This window comes from Danio aesculapii, chromosome 19, assembly GCF_903798145.1.
Source record: "Danio aesculapii chromosome 19, fDanAes4.1, whole genome shotgun sequence".
Classification (NCBI taxonomy): Eukaryota; Metazoa; Chordata; class Actinopteri; order Cypriniformes; family Danionidae; genus Danio; species Danio aesculapii.
This window is the reverse complement of record NC_079453.1, coordinates 9119753-9142170: the sequence shown is the minus strand read 5'-3', so window position 1 is coordinate 9142170 and position 22418 is coordinate 9119753. Positions and strand designations below refer to the sequence as shown.

Genomic DNA, 22418 nt, shown 5'->3' with positions numbered 1-22418 from the left:
GGTTTAAATTAACTTGAAATCTTACAGTCGCAGGCCTACAAAAGACATCCAAATAAAAATCTTAAAAATTACATTATTAGATTAGAGGTAAACTTTTCTTTTTTTAGAGGTAAAAATTTTATTCCCAACTTGACATTGCAGATCTCGCGATGTGACTAGTGCAGATTCAGATACAATAAATTGTGCAGCCTTACAAAAATTACAAACATCGCATATCATAAGTCATCTCATATTCTGATAGCGATATATATCACAATATAGTACCATAATAAAATCAGTTAACAGTGTATATAAATGACCACATATAGGAGAATTCCTTTTTTTACATTTATAAAGCATATATTCAGAAGTGTACTCAGACATATGCGATCTTATTTGTCACTTTATTTATAACTTATTGGCAAATGTTTGATTTAAAAAATGCAGAGGTATAAAATAAATGTATAATAAAATATAAAACACTTTTCAAGAACTGTTTACAAGTTTAGCATAAAAATACAAAAAAATTGCTAAATGAAGTGTGAGATGACAAAAATTGGAAATTATGATAACGATTTATATCACGATATAGTACCATTTCTGTAAATTACTTCAGTTAATAGTTAATAATAAATAGCTAATAGTTAATAGTAAATGACCACATAGGAGAATTTATTTTTTATATCATTAAGCATATATTCAGATTTGTACTTGTCACAATCACCAGCGATCCAGCCTGTGCAGATCTCTGGTAAACACACAGATCACATAGGACTACAAATCTGCTGGTAAATGGACTACAACAACCAGTCATGCACCACACACGCACAACCGGTTCCTGATCCTGACTGATTGGCCTGATTACTGCACTATTTATACAGCACACAAACACACAGACGTTGCTGAGTCTTGTTATCTGTTTAGTGACATTGCAACGCATTACCTTTGTCTTGCTTTGCTGTGTTTTTGACCCTCGCATTGTTTGTTTGTTTTAATTAAGGGGTCATCAACCTCGGTCACCCTCCTCCAGGAGGGCCGGTGTCCCTTCAGGGTTTAACTTGCCTCAACACACCTGCCTGGGTGTTTCAAGTAATACCTTGATTAGCTTGTTCAGGTGTGTTTGATTAGGGTTCAGATCTGCAGGACACCGGCTCTCCAGGAACAAGATTGGTGACCCCTGTTTTAAGTTGTCTGCTGCCTGCCTTGTGACCATCTGCCTGTTTATCGACTACAACTCTGGATTGCCTGCATACATGTGTTTGCCCCTTTGTTGACTATTGCTGACCTGACCTCTCTAATAAACCTGCATTTGGATCCGCACCCCTGTTGTCAGTGTTACAGTACTCATTTGCATGTGATCATATTTCTTACTTTATTTATAACTTATTGGCAAATGTTTGATTTAAAAATTAAAGTATAAAATAAATATTCATAAAACACTTTTCAAAAACTAATAATTACAGGGTTAACATAAAAATATTAAATATTGCTAAATGAAGTGAGTTATTCACCAAAAATGTCAATTTCACCAGGCCTTCTCTAGGCCTTGCAGATCGTTGGAAAGCATACACTATCTCCCAGACAACAATTCTTTCACTGAATAGAACTACAAATCCCATCAATCCATGCACTCACACACCTGGCCCAGATCCCCCTTAATTACTCGCACGCAGCTAGAAGCTCATGATTAGGCCCACATGGAATCTGCGCGTGCAGAGTTCTGCAGATTTCCGCAGATTTTTAGCCTATCATTGATTCTGTTTATTTACTTGAGTAAATGTGTGTAAATGTATATTTATTCAGTTTTTAAATTAATTTCAGTAATATTATTGACTAATATGAAAATATTCATATGATTTATTTACAATACTGTTTGTAAAGTAATGTTTTCTGTCTTTTAGTAGATGTATTATATGAGAGATTTGTTTTATTTACCAAGTAAAGTGGATCTAATTGGATTTGCATTGTAAACATTAAATAAAAGTTAACAAGGTATTACTTTTTATTATATATATTAAGGTTTTAGTTATGATACTCCCAAAATAATTTAGCATAAATGTGCAGATTTTTAACACAATTCTGCACAGAAATAGCAAAAACTTACTACTTATGATGAACTGATTACCAGGACTTTATATGCATCTCATTCACTTATACACTTTGCTGAGACTTGTTTTCCTGGTGTAGCATTGCAAAGCCTTGCCTTGGTTATTGTTTCATCTTGTTTGCTGCCTGTACCGATGTCTTCACCTGTAACCCAGACTACTATTTTGGATTACCTGCATGCTTCTGTTTGTTCCTGTTGTGACCTTGACCTGCCTGACAATTTTCTAAATAAAGACGTTGCATTTTGGATCCTCAACTCCGTTGCCAGCATTGTATTTTACAGATACAGTACTATTTATATTAATTAAATCAGTTAATAGTTTATATAAATAACCACATGTAAAAGACAATATTTTAAATAAATAATTTTTTTAAATATATACAAATGGTTTTGGTAAAAATTGGCAAATGATTGATTTAAAAATGCAGAAGTATAAATAAATATTAATCAAATAAACTAATGATTACACTTTAACATAAATGATTAAAACTAAATTTAACTAAATGATTTTAACATAAAAAATTGTTAAATAAAATGCAAAAAATGTAAACATTGTACCTTCAATGTTGCAGATTTTTCACAATGACGTTTTTCATGTTGCGCTCGTATAAATGATGAAAATGTATTACCATAAACAATGTATTTTGTGACACCACATAATAAACAATAGAGCGTAATACTGTATAAAATGATAGACTTGTTATTTTGTCCATATGATATACAATCAAGCACAAAATTATTCATACCACTGGGGCAAAAATCAAAAGCCTATCAATTGATATGGTATTATGCTCTATTGTTTATTACATGGCATGTATTGTCATATTGCACGGCTCTAAAAAGTGCTGTGAATGTATTCCTATATGGATCAGCCTGAAATCCTCAATGTTTAGTCATGGTCAAAATTAGATTACAGTGCACTGGCTCTGTTTTCATCACAGGCAGAACAATTACCGTTGTCATTTCGTGCTATGCCTCGCTCTAATGAAACCAGATGGCCAGAAGGTCATCCTCAATTAAGGAAGATCTATTTCCATTCATAAACTTATCCATTACCGTTAAGGCATTAATATCTCCGTTCCTTTTCATCAATACTAAGACCAGAAGCTATTCCTGGCAGCCATTATGCATACACTGCTGCTTTTTTTTACTTCCAAGAGATTAAACGTGTCTCCTTTTACCTGATGAACATAATGTTGGGTATATATCAGTAGTTTTTTGGGTTTAGGTTGGTTGGAGGTTCAACTAGCAGAATAGCAAAGGGTTTTACCAGTGTCTTACTCAGCCTGTTTTTGTGAATTATTGATGTACTCCGCTTGGATGGACAGCCCTAGTTGACATATGACTTAACTTGCCGCTGAACTCATTAGCTAACAAAGATTTCTGATGAGCATATAGGTTTAGGGAGCCTAGCTAGTGCACATTTCTGTTGGTTTAGAAATTAGACCTGCGCAAAGTTAGCTGTCAGCAAATATTAGAGTATTCGTATAGTCAATATCATGCGTTTTGAAAAGAGAGAGAAAGAGCAGGAATTTTGATGGATTAGCATGTCATTACGGTTTAATAAAGCTGATTCTTGGGTTTTATTGACAATATGATTGAGTTGTTGGTTCTATGGATTTCAACTAAAGCGGACCATAATCAACAATAAGTTAAATAAGCACAGACAAGACTGTACACTGTAAAAAAATAAAAACAAAAAGACAACAAATGTTTTTTATGTTGCTTTACCTTATTTTAATATATTAATCAGGTTATACAAAGTGTAACACTAGGAGTTGGGTGACAACAATGGTGAGGGTCCAAACGCAGTTTATTAGCTTAGTCAGAAAGGCAATGGTCAAACAGGAACATACGGTATCATGAGGGTATCCACTAGCGTAGTCGTGGTCACAGGCAGAGGTTGGTGCAGTTGGCAAACAGGATAAACAAAGAAACAAGGCAAGGATCTAAGGGCACGGTAAAACTAGACAAAGAAAACGCTTCACAATGTTACAGGTAAACAAACAAGACTCAGCAGTGTGTGTGTGTGTGTGTGTGAAGGGTGAATATAAAGTCCTTGTAATAAAGCTGTGTCCGAAATTGCATACTTCCATACTATATAGTACACTAAAATAGGTATACAAGCCGAGTAACATATGTCCGAATTCATAGTATTCGAAAAATGACTTGCTACTTCCGGCACGTGAGAGAATTTATAAATAGGAGTGAAGCGATGCAACTAATACGGGTAGGTCACATACTTTTCTAATGGCCGAGTAGTATGTTTAAATTCAAATGCAGTGCCTACTGAATATTAGGTGATTTCGGACGCAGCCCATGTTTCGTTTCCAGCTGTGTGTGTGCAATCAGGGAGAGAACTGGAACTGGTGTATGTGTGAAGTGCATGATGGGATTTGAGATCCAGTTCTGTGACAGATTTGTAGTTCTCCAGTGATCTGCAACTGCTAGATCGCTGGTAATTGTGACAAAGTTTAATTTAATATTTTAGTTTCTTTGATTGATTCGAGTTGACATGACTAGAAAAGTTCATTTGATTATAATTAAAAATCTAACGCCGCAATTTTTTTTTACATTGGACATCGTTACACACAATTCATTTATGCAAATCAAATAAAGTTAACATAACAAATGTAAGTGGATTGAACATAAAACAATTAAGTTGTCTCAAAAACATCTCAAAAGTTGTGTTTTTTTCAGCTCGTTTTTATTAAGTAGCTTGAACAAGTAGCAAAAAACTTTTTTTTTGAGTGTAGACAGAAAATCTACAGGCTAATTCCTTGGTAAACACCATCTGTCAGGCAATTAGTGGACCAAAAACAAACACGAGAAGTACCAAGCTCCTCTGATTTTGCTTAAACCTGTTGGATTGTGGATGTCAGATGTAATTTGCACACCCATAGAGGTCACACCCCTTATAGAGACGAGGTTATTGGTCCTTGAATGTTGTTTTTTTTTTAACTTGATACCATGAGTTGGTGATTGAACCTCTCCCTGTAACCATACTCTCCTCCTGCAGGTCCACTCCATAGAACTGGCCTATCGCTGTCATTGTGTCACCCTTCCAACACAGGATACAACAAGGAGCCAGAATGTTCAGCACAAAGAGGTCAGTGCACAATGGTGCTTAACGGTGTATCACATGCGTTGTTTTTGTCGGTTTGACACTCTTATTAGGGCTGTTTATTGGGTCAAGAGTGACTGTTGATGTGTATATTTAGTGTTAAATGTATGTAAGACCTATGTTTTTTTATTTGTGTGACTGTCTGCATGAATCAATACTTCATATTGTGCAATATATTGTGAGTTGTTCTGTTACGTCTCAAGTTATCGCTCAGATTTATGATTTTTTTGCATAAAATAAATAGAAAGTCCATAGATTTGCATGGCACCAGAACCATTTGAATACAATAACATTTAGAATACCTTACAATGTATTAAAATATTTAGTTCATTTACTTTAAAAACAGTGAGTAAATCCATTGTTACTTGGAAATGTTAAGTTGACCTAAGTTAACTTAATTTGTATAGTTATTCACGTAGTTCATTTACCTAATCATTTTAAGGCAACAGGTTTACTCACTTTTTTATGTAAAGTCCCTTTTTCTGTTTTAAAAGCGACGGGTTTATACACTTTTCTTATGTAAAGTCAAATAATCACTGGTTACAGTGTCGCAACTGCATAGTAACATCTTGGCAACCACCTACAACTCAAATCAGCAGGTTGTTCATGCAATCAAAACATATTTACATGAGAAAATACATAAATCAGTACGAATGCATGGATTTAAGAATTCAGCGTTTCTATTACCGGTGCTATTTTACAATCAGGTGTGAATATTATTATTATTATTATTATTATTATTATTATTATTATTATTATTATTATTATTATTATTATTATTTTTATTATTATTTATTTATTTATTATTTTTTTTTGCTTACAGTTATTTTTGTTAATATGGTATAATTATCATCCTTAACAAAAGCATTGCTTTAATAGGTTTTATGCATAGTTAACTGGTAATTCTGGACCTTTAGCCTGAACAAACCAGTGTACATAGTTTTACATGCATGACAATATTTTTTAAAATGTCAATTGTATTTTTAAGAACATTTTTGTTGAATAAAAAGTGTATGTATTCAGCTATATTTGCCAGTTTTGACACATTATTTAAAATTTGTGCCAAGGAAATAATAAGTTTGGTGTGACCAGAGAAAAAAAAGGCAAATCCTAATAGTGTTGAGTTCTGAAAAGTCATGTAAAATAAAACTAATTGCAATGCGACATTATGAAACGACAGGTCACAACACACAAAAAAATCAAATAAATGAGGAGGCATGTTGACACAACACAAAACTTAAATCAGGTCATTTAGCATGCCAAATCAAGTCACAGTTTGCCCATTTCTATATACTGATCTTTTATTACTCTACTATGCCTTGGTATACCCAGATTTTTATGGACACTTCACTTTAAATCAATGTTGAAAAGGGAAATGAGGTTTAGGTTATAGAATATTTAAAGCGATAGTTCACCCAGATGAACATAAAAGAAGATATTTTGAAACAATGTTGGAAACTGGTAGCCATTGACATTCATCGTAGGAAAATCAAATACTTTGGAAGTCAATGGTTACAGGTTTCCAACATTTTTCAGAATATCTTCTTTTGTGTTTAACTGAACCAAAAAAACAAACAAACTCAAGCTGGTTTGGAACAAGTCAAAGGTGAGTAAAGAATGACACCAAATTTGGGGTGTACTATTCCTTTAAAAAAAAGAGGCATCAGAAACCAAAGATTAATAAATATCTGCTTAAATGAAGAAAAAACTTACGATGTCATTAAATTTTGCATAATTTGTTCATACAAAAAACGTGTTTTATGATTATGGGGTCCAAGAAAAGTCATATGTACAATTTGATTTGCATGCAACTACTATAAAATTTTTTGAAATTTGTTCATGTGACCTCACATGCTAAATTTAATTATAGGTAATTTAGTTAAACAATGTTTGCATGCATTTAACCAATGTAGAGAAGTACCATACAATGATCATTTATTTACATGACTGGTGGTCTTCATATTGTATGCATCATAATTTATCAGCCGAACATAAATCAGTATGACTGCATGAGTTGATGCTTAAGAATTCACTGTGATTGCACCACGCCTGAGGCACACACACACACATACATGCAGAAAGAGACAGACACACATACAAAAGCATTTCACACTGAGAGATCCTGAAGTGCAAGCCAGAGCAGGATGGATAGTTTCTCAAAGTGAACTTTGCGCTATAAGAAACGAGCTCTGATAGCAGCCCACTAGAGAGAAGAGATCAGGACAAAGCGGGCATTATCATTTAAATGTCCCAGAGCCCAGGTGAAGGTAATTCCACATTCTAATAAATGCAGAGGCTTTTCACACGGCATCGCTGAAAACACAAGTACAGCTCTTGAATTTTCGCTCCAACCTTGCGCTGCATCATTAAGTGGTTCAAGCGTAAAAATCTCAAGAGGATTACATAATCTTCTTTAACCCCTCACACAGCCTACCCATCCCACCGCACAGCTGTCGTCCCGCTGTGATGGATGCCATAATCTGGATTCCTCCATATGTACTTTCCATCCCACTTTGCTTTTTTCCTGAGGATGAAATATTCTCCTCTAGGCTTAACATGTGCTCTAATGGCTAGCCTGATTGCACTAAAGACCAACGGCTACATTTCTGCTTTTATTGATGACTGCTTTTTGGGATTGATTTTTGTTCATTTATTTAAACAAACGCAAAACAAAACTGCAAACTCATTAACATGAAATGCCTGACACATAACAAAAGAACACAATGTATATAGAAGTTTACTTATGGTAATAGCCATAGAGCATTGTGGAACAAGTAAAACAGTCACTGTAAAGAAAAATTCTGGCTTCCACATGATTCCTTCATGTTGTCCCAACACAAATCGATTAAGTTAACTTAACTGTTTTCACAAATTTTAGTGGATTGAACATAAAACAATCCAAAAAAACCTCAAGAATTGTGTTGTTTCAGCTCATTTTAAATAAGTAGTACCCAATAGAAAACAGGGTTGAAATCAGGGGCGTAGCGGACATTTTAAAAGTGGGGGCGACAGCTGAATGAGATCCAAAAGTTTACGTTCATGTAATAATTAATCACCTGTTTCTAAATGGTCTGGTACTAAAAGTGAGGGGGATGTATCCCCCCGTCCCCCCCGGTTGCTACGCCCCTGGTTGGAATAGAAGACAAATGAATACCCCTGAAAGATTGTCATTCCAAATCTCAAAATATCAGGTTTATATGGTCCAGTTATGGCATTTTTAAATTATTTGCACACTCTTCTTTATTTGGTCGCATTTTTAACACAACCCCAAATGAGAAAAAGTTAAAACAGTATGGAAAACGCAAATAAAAAGAAAGAAAGAAGTGATTTCTAAATTTACTTTGACATGTTTTTTACTTTGACATGTTTGACAATACAACAACCACTATTTAATGTGTTCCTCATTATTATTATTATTATTTGTTTTTAAATAAACATGTATTCCAATTTTGGTTCTTGCAGCACATCTCTGAAAAAAAATTGGAACAGTAAAGCATTTAGTACTCTATAATGTTGCCATTCCTTTTCACAACTCTTAAAAGACGTTTAGGGACACCAAGTGATGAAGTGTTTCAGGTGTAATTTTGTCCCATTCATCCTGCAAACAAGTCTTAAGGTGGGCAACAGTATGGGGTTTTTGATGTCGCATTTTGTGCTTCAAAATGCACCATGCATTCTGTATTGGAGACAGGTCGGGACTACGGACAGGCCAGTCAAGTAGCTGTATTCTCTTTCTCCTCAGCCAGGACTTTGTAATGTGTGCAGAATGTGGTTTTGCACTGTCTTGTTGAAATATGCATGGGTGTTCCTGGAAAAGAAGGCAGCATATTGTGCTCCAATATCTCGATGTACTTTTCAGTATTAATAGTGCCATCACAGAAGTGCAAGTTACCTTTGGCAAGAGCGCCGACACAGCCCCATACTATGACAGACCCTGGCTTTTGGACTTGTTGCTGGTAACAGTCTGGATGATACTTTACTTTTTTTGGTTTGGAGCACAAGGCGTCCATTTCTCTCAGAAAATTCCTGAAATACTGATTCATCTGACCACAATACATGTTTCCACTGTGCGATGATCCATCCCAGATGCCTCCGAGCCCACAGAAGTCAATGGCACTTCTGGACACTGTTAACATAGAGCTTCATTTTGGCACAGTACAGTTTTAACTGGCATTTGTAGATGTAACTACGTATTGTGGTACTTGACAAGGGTTTGCCAAAGTAGTCCTGAGTCCATGTGGTGATATTGCATATAGATGAATGACGATTCTTCATGCAGTGTTGCTTTAGGGATTGGCGATCACGGTTGTTCAGCTTAGGCTTGAGCCCTTGTCCTTTACACACTGAAATTCCTTCAGATTTATCTTTTAACTATGTTATGAACTGTTGAAGGTGAAATATTCAAATGTCTTCCCTTCTTTCTTTGAGAAACATTGATTATAAACATTTCAATCATTTTCACACATTTGTTGGCAAACTGGCGATCCTTTGCCCATCTTTGCTCCTAAAGAACTAGACCTTTCTTGGACATATTTGGTCGCCTTTTTTATACTTGCATACAAATTAAGACAAATGAATACACCCAAAAACATTGTCATTCCAAATCTCATAATATCACACATAGAGGTGTTTATATACGGTTCAGATATGGTGTCCAATTGTGAATAAGTCTCAGTTGTGCAGTGAGTGAGACATGTTAGAAGTTCCAGAGCAATAGTTTTTCTAATGCCTTTTGGGGTAGTTAAAGGGACTCTTATTTCTGTTAGTTATTTCTTCATTTGCGCCAGTCAGTGGTATGTTTGAAAGGGAATCTGAGGTCCTTTGAGGATTAAAGTTATTTTTAGCTGCAGCAGAACTGAGCTGTTATCTCTGAAAGGAACAGTGATGGATTGCTTTGAAAAAAAAGCATGTTCCTCATTTTTTATGGCTTCCTGTTGATTATATTAAAACTAGATGGGGTGATCTATGATGAGTTCAGTCTTCACAGAAATTTTTAATTTCGGACGGCACTACTAATGACACACTTATCAAGCCTGATCTCTGAATTTGTCCAGGCTAATGGAGTAAGTACGTAAGCACATGACGTGAGGCTTGAACAGAAAGGTGTTGGTTTACTGCTCTTTTTGGATGCGGGTGAACTAGGATCACTGGTGGCAGGTTTGACTAATCACCTTCTAAATCAACCTGAGAGCTAATTTGCCTTTACTTGATTAACTGAAGGCACGCTGACTTCTTAAAACAGCAACCATCTGACTTCTACACTATTTAGTTATGGTTGATTAATACAAGTAAAATAAAATACCCTGAATTAAACAGAAAACATATAATTGAAGACAAAAGTATTAGCCTGCCTTCAAAATTATAATTGTTTTTCAAATAATTCCCAAGAGACAAATAATTGTTTGTATTACTGACTGTTATATTTTTCTCTAGGAGAAAGTCTTATTTGTTTTAATTAGTTTGAATAAAAAAAATGAGATTTTTTTTTTTTAAAGGTCAATTTCATTGCCCTCTTAAGAAATACTATATACAGTTGAAGACAGAATTATTAGTCCCCCTGTTTATTTTTTCCCCAATTTCTGTTTAACGAAGAGAAGATTTTTTTTTTCAGCACATTTATAAACATAATAGTTTTAATAACTCATTTCTAATAACTGATTTATTTTATCTTTGCCATGTTGACAGTAAATAATATTTGACTAGATATTTTTCAAGACACTTCTATACAGCTTAAAGTGACATTTAAAGGCTTAACTAGGTTAATTAGGTTAACTAGGCAGGTTGGGGTAATTAGGCAAGTTATTTTATAAAGATGGTTTGTTCTTTAGACTATCTAAAAAAAATAGCTTAAAAGGGCTAATAATTTTTACCTTAAAATGGTTTAAAAAAAACTGATTTTATTCTAGCCGAAATAAAACAAATAAGACTTTCTCCAGAAGAAAAAATATTATCTGTAATACTGTGAAAATTTCCTTGCTCTGTTAAACATAATTTGGGAAATATTTAAAAAAGAAAAAAAATCAAAGGGGGGCTAAATAATTCATTAGTATGGTGTAGGGCTTCTTTTTGCGGCCAATACAGCATCAATTCATCTTGGGAGTGACGGATACAAGTCCTGCAGTGGCCAGAGGGCTTTTGAGCCATTCTTCTTGCAGAATAGTGGCCAGGTCACTACATGATGCTGGTGGAGGAAAAAGTTACCCCAAGCTACCCCAAAGTAGCTCAATAATATTTAGATCAGGTGACTGTGCAGGCCATGGAAGATGTTTATGTTCAACTTCGCCTTTATGTTTATCAAACCTCTATGTCATCAGTCCTGCTGTGTGTATTGGTGCATTATCATCCTGAAACATGGCACCACCTTCAGCATACAATATTTGAACCATTGGGTGCACATGGTCCTCCAGAATGGTTGGGAAGTCCTTGGCAGTGACACGCCCATCTAGAACAAGTATTGAGCCTATAGAATGCCATGATATTTCAGCCCAAACCATCACTGATCCACCCCTATGCTTCACTCTGGGCATGAAACAGTCTGGATTGTATGCTTCTTTAGGGCTTCTCCACACTTTAACTTTCCTGGATGTGGGAAAGACAGTAAAGGAACACTCATCAGAGAGCAATGCATGTTTCACATTGTCTACAACCTAAGATTTTCCCTGGTGGCACTTTTAACAATATTTGCTAGCATTTTTCAAGCTTTCTTGCCCACTGTACAATAACACTACAATATTTTCAATCTTAAGACTATTTTACAGTGTTTTTACTGTATTTTTGATCACTCATTCATTTTTCTTTTCGACTTCGTCCCTTTATTAATCAGGAATGAACCGCCAACTTATCCAGCATATGTTTTTTGTATGCAGCAGATTCCCTTCCAGCTGCAACCCATCACTGGGAAACACCCATATACTCTGACATACACACACATACATACATATACTATAAATACAAGTAAAATAAACTGCACTAGAGGTCTGACAGATGTGCAAGTTTTACTGCAGCAGAAACGTTTCCATGCGTTCTCCAAAGATGCAGCATTATAAGATGAAAGCCTTTTCTTGAGGGATAAATGAAACATGCAGTCCCATCTGAATTATGCAAGAGGTCGGGGAAAAATGTCTTTTAGGAAGGCAATAGCAGGGCACGTTTTTGATGTGAAGCCTCTATAGTTTGTATCCTATAAACATAAACACCCATGTGTGCGCAGTTCATGGCTGAACAAAAGCACCGAAACACTGCGGTAAGCACTCGACTAATACAAAGTGACTGTTTTATAGCTGTGTTTAAGAGAAAGTCTGAGGCACGTTTTCCATCAGCAGGAGGTCAGTAAAGTGGAAGAAGACCCTGGGGTTCTTAAAATATAACTTTGAAAGCCTTTATTGTGCGTTTCAGATATTAGCTTTCATGGAGGTATAATGCGGCTGTTTGCGAATAATAAAGGTCTGCATAAATTAGATTATTATTGTCTCCCAAAAGGAATAAGTGATTCTGAACTGGTGGAAACGAGTCATCGCTAATTACAGTTTTACATCATGCGCAATTTAAATGACTCAAATGAACAATCAAATTATTTTATTAGAATGAGATTTTGTTTGGTATTAATGATGGAGGTGAGAAGCAAAATATAAATAAAATAAAACTTATTTTTAGTTTGCTTATTTTATTTAGTTTTAGTTCATTTTTTTAATTGTATTTATTTAATTAGGTTAGTTTATTTATTTTATTTAGTTTAATTTGTTTTAGTGGTGATGCAGTGGCACAGTAGATAGTGCTGTCACCTCACAGCAAAAAGGTCGCTGGTTAGAGCCTCGGCTGGGTCAGTTGGCATTTCTGTGTGGAGTTTGCATGCTCTACCTGCATTCGCGTGGGTTTCCTCCGGGTGCTCTGGTTTCCCCCACAGTCCAAAGACATGCGGTACAGGTGAATTGGGAAGGCTAAATTGTCCATAGTGTATGAGTTTGAGGGAGTGTGTATGGGTGTTTCCCAGAGCTGGGTTGCGGCTGGAAGGGCTCCGCTGCGTAAAACATGTGCTGGATAAGTTGGCAGTTCATTTTGCTGTGGGACTAAGCTGAAAAGAAAATGAATTTGTTTTAGTTTATTTTATTTAGTTTGTTATTTTAGTGTATTTAGTTTATTTATTAAATTTATTTATTTTGTTTGTTTATTTGTTTATTTATTTTATTTTAGTGTGTTTATTTTATTTATTTAGTTTCTTTTTTTATTTATTTTATTTTAGTTTGTTTATTTTATTTAGTTTTATCTAATTTAATTTATTTATTTTGTTTAGTTTTTTATTGTATTTATTAGTTTAGTTTATTTTATTTTTATAGTCTGTTTAGTTTATTTTATTTGGTTTATTTAATTAGATTTATGTAGTTTATTTTATTAAGTCAAATTACTTTGTTTGTTTAGTTTATTTATTTTATTTTATTTTATTTTAGTGTGTTTATTTTATTTATTTAGTTTATTCATTTAGTTTATTTACTTTGATTATTTACTTTATTTTAGTTTGTTTATTTTTATTTTATTAATTTTATTTAATTTGTTTATTTTATTTATTCAGTTTTAGTTAATTTGTTTTGTTTGATTCTTTTGTTTAATTAATTTGTTTATTTTGTTAGCTTAGTGTATGGTTGTTGTGTTAATTGAATCAAGTAAAGGCAAAAATGTAATGATTAGGGTCATGATTAGGACCAAACAGAATCTGCGGACATTTTTTGCTAGTTTTCCGCAGAATTTTTAAAGAAATAAATTAAGAAATTTATGTGGAATAATTTTAGGAGTATTGTGACTAAAAACTAAATATATCAAATAAAAAATAATGCATTTTAACTTGTATTTAATGTTTACAATACAAAGCCAATTAGATCCCCTTATTTGGTAAACAAAGCAAGTCTATCATAATATATCTACTAAAAGACAGAAAATATTACTTAAGATAATAATACTAAACTGTAATGTAAATAAATCAAATGAACATTTTCATATCAGGCAATAATATTACTGAAATTAATTAAAAAACTGAATTAATATAAATTTACACACATTTACACAAGTAAATAAATAGACTGAATGATGGGCTAAAAATCTGTGGATTTCTGTGCGCGCAGATTCTGTGTGGGCCTAGTCATGATCCATCATTTTTAAAAAACAAATTGACAAAAAAACAAATACTGTTTAACTAAACACTGTATACACTTTCTGAATTTTAGAAGAGTCTAAGATGAAAAGTGTGTATATACAGTAGGTGAACTTTTTAATTTCCTCCATTTCGCCAGAGTAACTTTGAGGAATGGCTCTGACTGAACAATTGCCTTAAGCCGTCCTTAATTGGTGTGAAATGTTTGTATTTTGGCAGTGCTTTATTCTCCAGTGTAGCGACTGGTAGAGTTCTAGCATCTCCCACCTTGCCTAATTAAGTCTAACTTGTCTGTCTTTTAGAGAAAGAAAGTTAGTAAGACGGAGTGTGTCTGCCATTGAGAGCATGAAGGAACACAGAGTACTGTATTAATGCAGTCTGTGCTCCAAACTCAAGTGCTTGCGTAAGAAGCCTGGAGATCTCGGCTGATGTTTCAAGAGTGACAAGGGAAAAAACATCCAATGCAACCGTGCAATTTATAGTCATATTGAAATGTGCTCTGTGCTGAGAAACGTATGCAAATAACATGAATTGGATTGCATTGTATTAAATAATTTAATATTACATGTAAATCTCCAGAGAAATTTTGAATTCATTCAGAAAAGTGCATTATTTCAGAACTGAAGGGCACATTTACAGTAATCTGTATTCTGTTTGACAGGTCGGACAGCGGCTCGGCTGAATTGATTCGTCTCTGGTTTCTATCTAATAGAGTTTCTCTGCTTGCTTTTAATAAAACTGCCGGCTTTGTTCAGTTCTGCATAATTTGAGCTCCACTCTTTAGCTAGCTGAAACTTATAAATATGATTCGAATGACATTTTTGCAAAATAAAAAATCTTTTAAATGTAATTTTATTTAAAAAATGTTTTGTTCAATTTATTTTTATTTTATTTTTTAAATTTCATTCATCATTAATTGATTTTTTTTCTTCAGCTTTGTCCCTGATTTCTCAGGGGTTGCCAAAGCGGAATGAACTGCATGGCATGTGTTTTATGCAGCAGATGCCCTTCCAGCCCAAAATATATATTAAATATTTTCCTTTCTTTTTTAATTTAATTCAATTTTATTTTATTTCATTTCGTTTCATTTCATTTTTATATTTAACCCAGCATTGTGTGGATTTTACTTTATATATTTTATTTAGCTTTATTTTTTATTTTATATATTTTCTTTTCTTTTTGTTTAATTTAATTTTATTATTTAATTTTTTTTACTTTATTTATTTCGTTTCATTTCATTTTTATTTTAATTTTTATATTTAACCCAGCATTTTGCTGGGATATTTAATTTAATTTAATTTAATTTAATTTAATTTAATTTAATTTAATTTAATTTAATTTAATTTAATTTAATTTAATTTAATTTAATTTAATTTAATTTAATTTAATTTAATTTAATTTAATTTAATTTAATTTATTTAAATTATTTTAATTAATTTATTAATTTATTAATTAAATTTTTTATTTTATATATTTTCTTTTCTTTTTGTTTAATTTAATTTTATTATTTAATTTTTATTTTATTTATTTATTTTTTATTTATTTTATATACATGTTATATATGTTCTATTATTTTTTCTTTTTGTTTTATTTTATTTTTTATTTTATTAATTTTAACATTTTTAATACATTTTATTTTTTTATATTTAATTTAATTTATTTTGATTATATTTTCTTTACAGTAATGAAGTCCAAAATAATAGTGTGTTAAATGTGTATATTATTTTATTATTATTATTATTATTATTATTATTATTACTATTGTTATTATTATTGACCATACAATTTGTAGTAGTAGTAGTACTAGTAGTAGTATATTTAATGAACTATTTTTATGTTATTTTATTTGACCTGATTGGACTCTAGTTTTTCAGTTTAAACCCATCAGTTAAGATTTACTACAACCAAATACTGGTTTAATGCAGCAGTAAACCTCATTAAAGCCAAAAGTCAGTTGATTTCATGATACACGTGTATCCAAAATTGTACATGAGGGAGAAATAAATAAACACCAAGTCATGCAATTGAGTTTACTGCATAAAGACTTTGGTCTCTGTTTGTGGGACGGTCACAGTAAATTTATCCTAAATTTATAATTGGTAGTGCATTTCTGTCTAGCTTAGCAAATAAACAGAGTTTTCCCAGTACCAACTGTAAAGGAGTTTTTCCAGTAGTTTTTTTCACTGTGTTAGTGTTTGTTCTACAACATATTCAACAATGACCCAGTTCCAGCCTTTGATGTCAGCATCTTAGTTCAACACAAGCACAGAATGTGAATATTTAATATTCCTTATATCATCATCAGGTCTGCGCAATAATAAGCCCTGCTGGTTTTACCACTTTCATAAAGAAAACATACATCTACTTTTCATTTGTTTTGGGGTTGACCCATTGCTATAGGGTGCTGCTATGCTGTTGCTAGGGTTTGTCCAGATTTGACTTAACATTGGGTTACAACAAGCCAGCAGTTTTAGAGTATATGCTGATTTTACCTTACTTGCGCTTGGTTGAAACCATTAGGTGATTCATAAATCAGAGCGGTAACAGATTAAGGTTAGTTAATATTTTATTTTCTAATAAGATCAGTGCCCATGGGTTGTGGATTCAACACCTGCTGCTGTTATCTAATATTTAAGAAGTTCAGCAGGAGCTTGAGGAGCTTAAAATCCATCATAATCTCCATTAATGCTCACTCACTCCTCGTTAAACATGTTCCATGCTGACACTGTTATGACTGAAAACTGGTAGTATTTTTCTGTGCCTTGTCGCTTAGAGGGATAGTTCAGCCAAAATGGGAAATTTGCTCACCGTTTATTTTCCGTCAAGTGGTTCCAAAGCTTTATGAGTTTCTTTTTTTCTCAAAAAGAAGATATTTTGAAGAATGTTGGAAACCTGTAACTATTGAATTCCATAGTAGGAAAAACAAATACAACGTTAGTCAATGGTTACAAGTTTTCCTCTTTTCAGTATATCTTCTTTTGTGTTCAACAGATGAAAGAAACTCAAGGTTTGTAACAAATGGAGGGTGAGTAAATGATGACATTTTTGTTTGAACTATCCCTTTAAATGAAGGAACACTTTAGAAAAAAAAAAAATAGGCTAACTTTTCAACTTCTCTAGAGATAAACAGTTGAGTTTTACCATTTTTGAGTCCATTCAGCTAATCTCTGGGTCTGGCATTTTTTTAGCTTAGCTTAGCATAGATCATTGAATCTGATTAGACCATTAGCGTCCTATTTAAAAATGACCTGAAAATAGTTTGGTCTGAATACATTCTCTCAAATGTCTCCATGATTGCAAGATTTTCGGATGCTGCGTTATTTTATTGCACCTGCTGCAGCTATGGTGCAGTAGCAAAGTTTCATTGATTATTATGCGATGGTATAATTCCTAGACCTATCAGCCTAGAAAATGGCAACTTTTCATTTTCTGTCGATCTTTTAAGTTTTGTAATTTTTTTTGTAAAAAAAGATATATTTGTAAAAACATTTCAAGCAGTTTCAACTAATCATTGATACATAACTCATGTTCACCTAATTACTCTCATCAAATATTTATTGAATATTTATTTTTTGTCTTTTTGACTGGGCCTAATTTGATTCCAACTTTAAAAAGATCATATTAGCTGCATTTGTGTTTATTGTCCAGTTAAAATCAGCCATTCTGACTGGATTTGAATAAGACTCAATTAATATTTATTCGTTCATTTATTTCTTTTTCCTTTGGCCTAGACCCTTATTTATCAGGGGTCACCACAACGGAATGAACCGCCAACTATTCTAGCATATGTTACATGCAGTGGATGCCCTTCCAGCCGCAACCCAGTACTGGGAAACAACCATACACGCCCACTATCACACACACACACACTCATACACTACATCCAATTCACCTATAGCGCATGTCTTTGCACTGTGGGGGAAACCGGAGCACCTGAAGGAAACCTATTCCAACACGGGAAGAACATGCAGATTCCACACAGAAATGCCAACTGGCCCAGTCGGTACTCAAACCAGCGACCTTCTAGCTGTGAGGCAACAGTTCTAACCACTGAGCCACTGTGCTGCCCTGACACTTAATGTGTTTAAAATTTATTTGTCTGGATAATATTAGATACAGTTGAAGTCAGAATTATTAGCCCCCCTTTGAATTCTTTTTTTAATTATTTCCCAAACGATGTTTAACAGAGCAAGGAAATTTCCACAGTGTGCCTGATAATATTTTTTCTTCTGGAGAAAGCCTTGTTTGTTTTATTTTGGCTAGAACAAAAGAAGTTTTTAATTTTTTTAAACCCCATTTTAAGGTCGATATTATTAGCCCCTTTAAGCTAATATTTTTTTTGATAGTCTACAGAACAAACCATCATTATACAATAACTTGCCTAATTAACATAACCTGCCTAGTTAACCTAATTAACCTAGTTAAGCCTTTAAATGTCACTTTAAGCTGTATAGAAGTGACTTGAAAAATATCTAGTCAAATATTATTTACTGTCATCATGACAAAGATAAAATAAATCAGTTATTAGAAATGAGTTATTAAAACTATTATGTTTAGAAATGTGTTGGAAAATCTTCTCTCCGTTAAAAAGAAATTGGGGAAAGAAATAAACAGGGGGGCTAATAATTTTGACTTCAACTGTATATTGTCATTTTAACTAAGCCTAAGTTTATTAAATAATAAATATTTTTGCTCTTCAAGCAAATTGGTTAAAAGAGGAAACCTTTGTGTTGTTTCTCCCATGTTTTTCCATGCAAATTATCCACGTTTTTGAAAGCTGTTTTTAATCTACAACCAATTATGTCGTTCTTAAATGGTTTGTTATCTGGGTGCCGTTGATAAACGTTCAGCTAATGCTAGAAGACGGTTGACATGTGGAAGGCTTCCGGCGAGCAGTTTCACATTTACCGTGACAATAGCATGTAGTAAATGAGAGCGAGTCCATTAGCTGATAAGTTCAGCCCAGATTTATGGCATCTCAATGTCTCCCGATGGGACAATAAAACCAGGCGATCTAGCCATGACAATGAAGCCAGATTTTTTAAACACGGTTACCAATGTCAACAGCAATTTCCTTAGGCAACCAGCTTGTCAATACTTACTGATATGGCCATGCCACTAATAACTGCAGTAAGTAACCAGTGCAGCAGCAGACAGAATGGTTAGTTAAAGGATCAGTTCACTTTAATAATAAATATGTAAACTTACTCACCCCCTTGTCATCCAATATGTTAAATATTTCTTCAGTCAACAGTTAAATGAATAGTTCACCCAAAATTCAATTCTTCCATTTTACTCACCTTGTTCAAAACCTATTTAAGTCTTTATTCTTCTGTTGAACACAAAATAAGATATTTAGAAAAATGCACACATTTGCTGGCACACTTTTTGTTTTGTTTATTTCATTCATTCATTCATTTTCTTTTCGGCTTAGTCCCTTTATTAATCCGGGGTCGCCACAGCGGAATGAACCCCCAACTTATCTAGCACATGTTTTACGCAGCGCATGCTCTTCCAGCTGCAACCCATCTCTGGGAAAGTATTGTTTATTTATTTATCCTTTATTTAGCCAGGAAAAGTCCCATTGAGACATCACAGTCTTTTGTTCCAGGGAGTCCTGGTCACAAAAACTGCAAGACAAAATAATCATACCATATTTAAAAGCACCAAAGGAGGGCAATGACTTTTTTAAAATGAATTTAACTGTTGTTTTACAATCCTTCCAAGACCATGCGGGACAGAACAGAGAAAGTACATTTTCTAAGTTCTTAAAAACGTTTGGGACTTTTAACCATACACTGTAAAAAAAGGCTGTGATTTCAACGGTAAAAAACTAAAAAAATGCTACAGTACAAATCCGTAACCTGGTTAACAGTATCTTTCCTTAATATATACGGCGAATAACCGTAAATTGACTTTCCCAGAATTCCCTGTATGGCACATCACGTTTTATGCTTTTGTTGACATTACTATGGATCTTTTTAGTTGTTTCCCCATCAGTTTTGTACATTAGAGCTTTATGTTACATCTAATGTTGATAAACCATGTTTATTTCATTAATTTAATTTTATGCGTTACCATACTGGTGTTTAGTAGCTGTGTGAATGACACTGAGCATAAACATCTTCTATAAACTGACACACTCTCCTGCTTGTGGGAAAAGTTGTTTGTGATGAGCATTGGTTCATAATGTAACTTTCTCATCACCACCTGCATATGGCTGTGCTAACGTGTCTAACAAAAGATGTGTAGATGTTGGTCATCCAAAATACAGACATATTACCTCTATAAAGTAATGAAATACGGTAGTTTACCGTAAAAATTAGAAATTACTTTAACTGTTTGTACCGTATTTTTAATGGTAAAATACTGGCAACCACAGCTGCCGTTTTTTTACTGTAAATTTACGGATTTATTTTTTACAGGGTATAGATGACAGATCTAGTACCATGACTATTTGTGTAGGAGATTAAAAGATTTGGTATATAAGAAAGAAACTTGCTTAAAGTAATAAACATTGAATTCCATATTGTAAGAAATTAGTCTGCCTCGACCCAACTTTTACTTCATTCTATTCTCCTTTCTTCACAAAGAGCTTAATTATCACAGAGAGGATAGTTCCTCAAGTGAAGTATTTAAGTATTTAAATAATGATCTTGGAGGGGTCCCTTGGATGGCTCCTCTTAAAGAACACCCCTTGTCTAAACTATTGCTTGACTCTCAAGGAACATGCGGATTGCTTTCTAAACTATATACATTTTAGAAAAAATGCACCTCCCTCTGTCTTTAGCCTCTTCCTGGAGAGCAGATATTTCAGAACTTTGATTGGGATGAAGTCTGGACAATGGCAATGCTTGCATCCAGGAATCCGGATCATCAACAGATTCATTTAAACTCCATTTATAGGACTTTATATTACTCAACGCAAACTTTATAGCATGAAGCTTAAACCTGATCCTAAATACACTCTCTGTCATACAGGTGAAACTGGTACGTTATTTCACATGATTTGGGACTGTCCTGGGTTTGGTTATTTTTGGAATATGGTTAAACAAAATTTGTCTTCAATACTAAACGTTTCAGTCCCTCTCGCCCGCTCTATTTTCATTTTAAATGATTTTTCTGATATCCAACTTAACAAAATTCCAAAGCGAATGCTTTTAGCTGGCTTGACAGCAGCCAAGAAAATAGTTGCGACAAGATGGAAGCCTCCACATTCTCTTAATCATCATCATTGGATTCTTACTTTTATTGATATTGAGTATCTGGAAATGTCTACTGCTTGCATCCATGGTGCAAGAGAGGACACCATCAGACTTTGGGCACAAGCTTAAACTTAAAGGTTTACTAATTTGAATCAAGGAGACATCAAAAAGCAGAAACTCATAATTTTTTTTATTATAATTTTTTTTAATATATAATTTTTTAAAATTTCTTTATTTTTTCCTCTTTATTTTTTTCTTATCTATTTTTTCTTCTTTATGGTAATTTAAGGTTCCCTGTTTGGGCTTCTAATAACTTTTCTTCATTGTCGTAGACGTCTTTCAGCACGGTTTTAAATACCAATTTCTATTTGCCTATCACCATTCTTTCATTTATTTTTTTTTAACTGGCTTAATTTTACCCTTACTTAACCTTAAATACATATTTGGTTTATTGCCTTCTTTTGGTTTGGAAATTTGTTTTATGTATATGTATTTATGTGTGTATGTGTATATGAATATTACTTAATTTTATTATTTTTATTTGTTTTAGTATGTCTTTGTCATTTACTCTTCAGTTTTTCCTTTTTATTGTCACTATTGTTGTTATTGTTGGAACTATTATTAATACTATTATTTAACAACCTGCATATTGGTTATTACATGTATATCTATGCACTTTGCTAAATGCTAAATACAAAATAAAAGAAACATTTAATGGAAAAAATAATGCCTTTGGAGTGATAATACACGAGAGCGGCAGTGAGCCATAACAAACCTCTTTTACCATAACAGTTGGTATTCCCTCTTGAAAGTCTACTAAAGATCTGGGAATGGAAGAGTATCACTTTTATTGTTATTCTT

The 22418-nt window shown here is 33.3% G+C and overlaps 1 protein-coding gene across 2 annotated transcripts in view; it reads left to right on the top strand.

Moving 5' to 3' along the window:
* Positions 1-22418, top strand: part of oxr1b (oxidation resistance 1b) — a 110879-nt gene that overhangs the window by 6271 nt on the left and 82190 nt on the right. For both annotated transcript variants that reach the window (XM_056479534.1, XM_056479533.1), the window contains exon 2: positions 5106-5195. In XM_056479534.1, coding sequence (XP_056335509.1) covers positions 5179-5195 — 17 coding nt within the window. In that variant the 5' untranslated portion in view covers positions 5106-5178. The remainder of the gene's footprint in view (positions 1-5105; positions 5196-22418) is intronic.